This window comes from Pelodiscus sinensis, chromosome 9 (genome assembly GCF_049634645.1).
Source record: "Pelodiscus sinensis isolate JC-2024 chromosome 9, ASM4963464v1, whole genome shotgun sequence".
NCBI classification, from domain to species: domain Eukaryota; kingdom Metazoa; phylum Chordata; order Testudines; family Trionychidae; genus Pelodiscus; species Pelodiscus sinensis.
The window spans coordinates 23,067,939-23,076,155 of record NC_134719.1 but is presented as its reverse complement, the minus strand read 5'-3'; the positions used below and the strand labels follow the sequence as shown (position 1 = coordinate 23,076,155).

General features: G+C 38.8%; 1 protein-coding gene across 1 annotated transcript in view; it reads right to left on the bottom strand.

Moving 5' to 3' along the window:
- Nucleotides 1-5,770: 5,770 nt before the first annotated feature.
- FPGT (fucose-1-phosphate guanylyltransferase) overlaps nt 5,771-8,217 on the bottom strand; it is a 29,797-nt gene continuing 27,350 nt past the window's right edge. The window contains exon 5 of the mRNA XM_075936256.1: nt 5,771-6,855. Within this exon, the coding sequence (XP_075792371.1) occupies nt 6,839-6,855 (17 nt within the window). The 3' untranslated portion in view covers nt 5,771-6,838. The remainder of the gene's footprint in view (nt 6,856-8,217) is intronic.

Sequence of the window (8,217 nt, the reverse complement as noted above, 5' to 3'; positions counted from 1 at the left end):
ATAGTACCTGTTGTCAGCCCCTTTGGGGGAAGTCCTAGTGGTCCTTCTCTCCTTTCCTGCGAGAATAGGAGTAGTACTTCTCCATACACCCTGTAAGATGAATTGTTTGCATGAAGAGTTCATTGACTAACAGAAAACAATGAACAAAATGGTAACAAAAAAAATGAAACAAAAAAGAAAAACAAAAAAGAAAAATCACGGGCAGTTTGCAAATAAAAAAATTATAAATACAGGCAGTCCCTGGGTTACATACAAGATAGGGACTGTAGGTTTGTTCTTAAGTTGAATTTGTATGTAAGTCGGAACTGGTGCTTATTGTAGGGGAAACTCTAGCCAAACATTTCTCCAGAGCTCAGTTTTATTCTTCCACACCTCACTTCCCTCAGTCCTTTATTCTCAAGCTGAGGTGTCTACTGAGAAAAGCCGCTCTGCGTCTCCCTGGTCAGCTGGGGGCGGGTGCTAGCTTTGCGTCTCCCTGGTCTGCTGGGGGGAAGCAGCTAATGTGGGGTTGCCTCACCTCGTTTGTAAGTAGGGATCCGATGTAAGTTGGATCCATGTAACCCGGGGACTGCCTGTACACTGATAGAACTGTTAGACTAGTTCAAGTTAACATCCATACAGTTAGCATTAAAAAGCAAAGAGCAATATTTTTCAATGAACATAATCCTCAGAAATAACATCTACAGAATATGCAGCTGCAGAGTTCTTTAATTTTTAAAGTTTCGTTAATGTTTTTATATTTGAAGATGTACAGCTGTCAGACTTGACTTTGCGAGAACACTGCATGCCAAATTCACTTCCCATTTCAGATGATATGAGTTCTTTTCATGGATCCTTTTGAAATTATCCTTTTTTCAGATTTCTTCCTTCTTCCCATTCTAATAATATCTACGTGGAAGGATTATAAATTACCATCATCTACTTCAGTGTTGTTGCAGTGACATCCAGATATAACACTGATAATGATAAGAACTCTAAAATTAAGTACATATTATGAAAATAAAATACAAAATAAAATATCCCATAAAATGAAACAGGTGTTTACAATGGCTCCTCTGTGACAATGGATTAAAAGTACTGCTATTTTTATTACCACAGTGTAACACTGGCATTTGCAAAGGGATTAATCATCCACATGCCATCTCTTGAGCTGCAAGTAGAAAGGAGAGAGAAAGTGAAGTGTGTGTGTGTGTTAGAGATTTAGGAACAAGAAGAGGATGGAAACACTGAGCTCTTGTATTACAGATACATTTTCTTTCCAAGGCAATAGTGTTTCTTTTGAGATCCAAATCATTTTCACCCTTCTCTGTATTGCTTCTCTCAAACTCTCCTATCTTTCTAGCACTTATATCTTTCAGGCTTTCATTTGTTTTTCCCCCCCATCTAGTACTCCTGACGTTCTTCTTTAAGTGCCCAATTTCTCAGATTTCAATTTCCTGCCTAAAAGGTTCCTGAAATAATACTCCCATCGCAAATTTCATAATGTAATATATACAGTATGGCCAAATCTCTGTTCATTATACCATGCTCTCAAAGCATTCAGGGAAATCATTAGGATGATGTTCATTATGAGCCCTATTATTGCACTACACAGGAAAACTAATTAAATAAAGAAAGCTGACATGAATAAAACCATTAAACACTCATCTTGGCTTTATTTGAGACTGTACCATCCTGCACAGTAACATTTCAGGATGGATGGAAGCCAGGCAGCTCTACAGAGGTCTATAAATACTATATCTGTCTAGCAAATCCAGCACATGCTCATGGATCAAATCTTGCATTTCTTTAAGAACAGTCCTTATTTAATGGAAAACTTCTGATGCATGGATCGTGAAGGGCTAGTTAGTTCTGCCTAAATTAAGAGTTCATCATTAGCCCCTTTCTACCCCAAAAAGTTGAAAGTAAATATACTTGGAGAAGCATCATGATCTAGAGGTCTGGGCATAGGACTGTGTGTCAGGAAATCTCATTACTTTGTGTTCTTGTGCAAGTCCTTTGACTGTGCCAGGCCTTGCTTTTCCCAGCTATGAAATGGAGACAGTTATAGTCAGCTACTTCAAAGGTGGACTGAGGATAAAAATAGTTCACTTTTGTAAAGTGCTATACAAGTTAAAAAAAAGACAATGGGTAAATCAAGAGCACAATTATTCATTAGCAGTGCATTGTTCCTTGTTAGCCCAGGAACACCTGTAAGAATAAGCCCCAAGGAAAAAATAAATATGTATTTCCATTACACATCCTCAAGAGCTGAGAATTTCTGAAGAAGTAGTAGCAGGCTTTTTTGGATTTCTTTGCACTCCTTTCACATTTGTAGCTGCTTGGATTATTCATATTATCAATTATTTGTATTGCAGTAGGATTACAGGTCCAATTGAGATCAGGGCTCTATTATACAAGCACTTTACAAATATGTAAAGTGACAGCTCCTGCCCCAAGGAACTTAGTCTAAACAGACAATGGATGAGAGGAGAAACAATCACAGAGATGTGAAGAAGCGGATCTAGGAATAGAGGAATACAGGCATTCCGTACACCTGTCCCAAGACCTCACTGTCTGCTAATCATCTCGTCATCTCCTGCTGCTGCAGGGACTCCACGTTTTGTCTCAGATCATCCCTTAGTATGGCCTTATCACCTCCTTTCCTTTGAATAGTTGTTTCAAATCTCACTTCTTTTAGATAGCCTTCCACTACTAATCTCAGCTCACTTGATCCCACTGCAATCAACGTACCTGATCACATTAATATAAGTCATTTAAAAACCCTAATATGTTAACATATCTCAACTGGTCACCACAGCAACATCAAGCACAAAGGAACAGTTGTGAGTTTCTTACACAGGTGAACATTTAATTCCATGAGTCCTGTTGGATTCAGTGGTAGCATTCATGTGAGTAATTACTCACGTGTGTGAGAAAAGGACTATACTTTTCCCCTTACATTTTCCTCTTACACTCATGTGTCTTCGCTCCTTAGTCTAGTGAGCTGCTCCTGCTTCTTTAAGGTTCAACAGGAATTCAGGAGCTATAGTATCCCCAATAAGTCAGTAGAACTTCACCTTTATACTATTTGCTGACAATATGGTCAACAGAAGATCCATGAAACCTTATTACTATCTGTTTCAAGAAATCATATTCCTAACGAAGTGAAGAAACCTTTATTACATCAACAAAAAGCTAGAGGTAAAATCCTGGCTTCAGTGAAGTCAATGGCAAATTTCCCAGTGATTTCAGTGGAAACCAGTATTTCACATTAGATCATTCTTATTCAAATGATATTAGCTAACTTTGTTGACTACACTGAAAGTGCCACATCTTGTGATGGTTGAACAAGTGAAGCCAATGAAAGATTATGGCTTTAAATAACCAAAAATATCCAGGAGAATCCAGCAGCTGGCATCTAATAGATACTTTAATTTTTTTAAATGGACTAATTGAGATTCCTTTTAGCATGCTCACGTATATGCTTTTTATTCCCATTAAACATAATTTTTCATACAGAAATTTTCTTTTGTAATTTCTTTTTTTGAACAATGCAGTAACTTAATCTGATATTACCAGAACTTTAATGTAAAGAAGACCACATAAAATTATAGGCTCATTACAGTTAGTGGGCAAAATTTTGTTTTTTATTATGACTCAGTAGGAAGCAACAGATGCATCCATAAGTACTTATTTATGAATGATAGCTCTGAAATTGGTCATGAAAAATGTGTGTGTCAGCCATATATCTACTATATATTTGAGAATTTGTCTGCCAAGCCCATCTGTTCAAGAACTCCTCCAAAATAGTAAGAGTTAGGACCACCAAATTTGATCTACAACTTCCTCTTATAACTTAAAGCAAGGTAAGGATTTGGCTGTTGCAATAAAATGGGATGTGTCTGGAATGGAATGGCTTCTTATAAAACCATACAGAAAAGAGACAAAATCACCAGGCAGGTGAATGGAACTGGCTGTTCCAACTCTGAGCCCCTCTGTCATGCAGATGCCCTTTGGGGAAGGTAGTGGTGGTGGGGCTGAAGTATTCCCCTCCCCTCCAACTCCCTGGATTCATATGGGAACATTTTTGGCTGAGGGAGTGAGTGAGGAACACAGCAAACTGCACTTTCTCCTCTTTCTGGGGAGAGCAGGGGGAAAATGAACCTAGACCTATCCCAATGAGGGGATATGCACCCCTCCTGCAGCTATGCCTGCTGGAGCTGCAACAGCCATGGAAAGGCACTTCTTACCTGGCTTCAATCTTCTGTGATGAAAGATGGATGGGTTAGTTCTCTCTTCCCAGGGCGTACTCTCCCTGCATACCGAACCTTTCACTCCCCAGCTACACCCCAAAGCAATGATTTAAGTGAGGATTGTACACTTTCATTTTATTTTAAAAACAACAAAAATGGAGTTAGGGACCTGAGCAACACTGGGTAAATCTAATACTTTATATATGCATGCACCAAAACACTGCATATCATAAAATATTTGTAATACTTTATTTGAAATAGTATGTGGAAACATTTCTATAAATGATTGCTTTTCAGCAGTATTGCACTAAACTTAATTGTTTCTTAAGTACTAAAAACATTAAATTAATATATGAGGAATCACAATTTTATTAACCACAGCTCCTATCAATCTCAATTTGCTCTCGGAAATCTCAAAGCCAAAATATATAGTATAGAAAGCAATCGTGGATTAGCACAAGACCATAAAAAGCTCTAATCTTGCTCTCACAGTAAAAGAAATCTACACTTATTCTGTTACAAAAGATCTATTTTTTATTAAGCTCTCTGCTTCAAGATTTAAATGTTTTATTTCCTCTTAGAGCAATGCACTGACAAGCTACATGTTAAATAAGACTGGACATGAAACACTTCACTGGTTTGCAAAGGAAAAAGGGTAGACATTTAACAAATCTATTCAAAAAGTGATAGGAAAATAGGAATGTATTTGCATGTTCAGGGAATTACTTACCCTTGCTGGTCAAGGTTATCACATATTGTAAAGAGATGTAAACACAAGTAACCTTTGAATGATGAATGCAACATATAGTACATCTAATACAGAGAACTGTTTAAGCAATCTTTACTTTGGAGAATAGCTGTACTATAAAAAGTAAAGAAGAAATCCTGCATAACAGAGATGCCAACATTATTCTGAAACATATACAATTCTATACTATTAAGTGTAACTTTTTTTTAAAACTGTGTTCATGATATGAGCCAAGTTTTATAAAACTGAATAAAATTATATGCCTGAGAATAATTTCAGTCAGACAGGTAAAAGCAGGCCTGTTCCTTTTCATGGGGGATGAATGCGTAAAACCATTTTGAAATCTTTAGCCCACATTGTTTGAGTTAAAGGTGGACAAGGAAATTGTTGAGAGTCAGGTGATTCAGCGCTCCTTTGTGACACACCCTGCCTCACTATTCTTCCAGTTCTTCAATAGACATCATGTGCCTCCAATATGGTTAGGTCCTGTGCTGACTTAGTTCTCTGGTTAAATTAGCTGAGATTCCTTCTAGGGTATCCAAGCTCCAAAACAAGTTAGGCCAAGTTCCATGCCTGCCTGCTACTGCAGATTTAGTGGGATGAAGCTGATTTGAGCCCACAGGTTTTTGTAAAACCCTTGTTTATACCCCACCCAGATATATTAACACACATTTTCAAACTGTTTAAATCCATAATTCCCTCTCCCCCTAAGGAACATGCTTTAACGTTTGTAGTTACCTTTTCCAAAAAGAAGTTCCTGACAAAACAAAATACAAAACAAGAGGAAAGGATGTGGGTGGGTTTTAAAAATCAGATTTAATGTAGACTGCATTTTACAAATTATGCAATTACTGTCCTATCATGACACCATAATTAAAATATACTAATTTCCATGTTAGTAAAAAAAAGAATTAGCCACAGATTAGTGAGCATATTTTGGCAATAAAAGATTTCAATGCAACTTGGCCTGGATAGATTGTATCAGTGCTGTGATGAGTTGTATTGAGCTTGGCATCCCACCAGCTCTTATACCGTGAATGCACTACTTCATAGATAGTATTACTAATAGGATGCTGACTGAACAGCTCCACATAACAAGAAACCTTGTTGGGAACAATTATTGTCTTTGTCGTTATCGACAGTTCTGCTTGTAAAACTAACTAGCGGAAGCAAAGGAAGCTGTGAGGATTATAACAACACAAAGGAAAAATAGAGATAGGATCAACCTTTAACCCCTCAGTGTGTTTAAACAGACACCCTCTGGCTTTGTAAAACTGCTAAGTTCTTGAAACCTGGCTAGTGTGAGGAAGAATACATAAATGATGGGACAAAGAATTACCAATGAACACAGCAATGAACACATTACCAATAAGCAGCACATCCATGTTTCCACATTCTGGGACCAATTGTGCTTTCTCTTCTGAATTGAAAGGAGAGACTTCAAGGAGATTTTTTCTTCCTTGTGCAACTGTGCAGGGAGTGAAAGGGGTCTAGGGTGTATGCACACTGCAATTAAACACTTACAGTTCGCCTGTATTAGCTGACTTGGGCTTGTGGGTCTCAGACTACAGAGCTGTAAAACTGTAGTGCATACTTTTGGACCCCAGCACAAGTCCCAAATGTTTACATGCTTCTGGCATTCCACAGGCCACAGAGTCATGGCTGGGTGAGGTGGGCTCTGATCAGGATTCCATCCTGTCTGTTGGGAGGCAATACAGGCTGCAGTCTTTTCAGCCTCCCTCCCTTTCTATCCTCCCTGTTGGGAGGTAATACAGGATGCAGTAGTTACCAGTCCATTGAGGCTACCTCGCACTCCTCAGCAGCTATTTGGTCATTGTGCCTCTCTCTCCCCTCCTCATCTCCAAACACCAGCTGTTGGCACAAAAAACAAAATCTCTATCTTTATACTAAAACTAATTTTGGTGAACAAAGTAACTATTAATTCATTATGTTTGGGGACTTTTTTAGAATAAATCATCTTATAAGTGTTAAGAATTAATGAGCATGTTAAAAGGGCATAAATAGCTGGTTATTGTGGCTGTGTAGTTAGGTTGTTATACTGATGAGGCAATTCAGCATGAAAACCATGCAATAAAGTATAGTCTCTAAGGGTGCGTCTATACTGCACCGTAGGTCGAAATAAGATATGCAATTTGAGCTATGCAAATTGCATATCTTATTTCAATGTTATTTTGAAATAGCTTATTTCGAAATTTGGTGCTGTTTACACAGCACTTATTTTAAAATAAATCACTATTCTGCTACACACCTTATTCCTCGTGGAATGAGGTTTACAGGGACGTCAGAATAGTGAGCCCATTATATTTCAAAATAACAGGTGGACTCAAAAGATGTGGAATAGATATTTTGGGATACCAGAGGTATCCCGAAATAGCACTGCAGTGTAGATGTAGTCTAACTGAAGATGCAAAGTCTCTATGACAAACATTTGTTTTTCATACAATGTTTTGTATAGCACCACAATAGTTCATGACAAAGATTATGCAAATTTGAAAATAGATTAAGCATTCTCATGCCTTCATGCATTATATTCTGTGACTAATTTTACTTCTTGATTTGTGACATTTGATTGCAATCTTTAATCTCAGTCTTCACAAGCATGCTGCTCTGAAGCCATTTAAAAAAAATTAACCAGCACTTCATCCTGTTCCCTTTTTTCTTCAGCTTTCATTCCCTTCTGCAAATTAAACCCACAGTCTCACTCCCCTTCAAACCTGTGGGAGGGGATTTGGTTCTTCTGTACTTAAGTCAAATAGATAAATTTTCCAAAAAGAATCAACAGGTTGGACCTCCCTGGTTCAGCACCCTAAGGACCTGAGCAGCCCGGAACCAGGGAGTTTGCCAGACCAGAAGAGATCAAGTCTCCCCTACCAGCTGTGGAAACCCAGACACTGGGCTCAGGCTGCGCTCCCTGATGTGCTGGCCCTGCGGCCTCCAGCCTGGCTGGGACTGCGTTTCCTGCTGCACCAGTCCCCACTGTGATGGCCCTGCTGCTTCTGGCTCAGTTGGGGTTGTGCTCCTGGCCACCAGCCCCATCAGGGCTGTGCTCCTGGTTGTCAGCCTGGTTGGGGCTGTGCTCCCCACCACATCAGCTAACTAGGGTGCTCTGTTCCAGCATCATCTGAGGTCCATTGGATCAGAGAGTCCTGGACTTTAGAGGTTCAACCTGTAGTGTCTTACCAGTGATACATGATGAAAGTTAAAGATGACTTT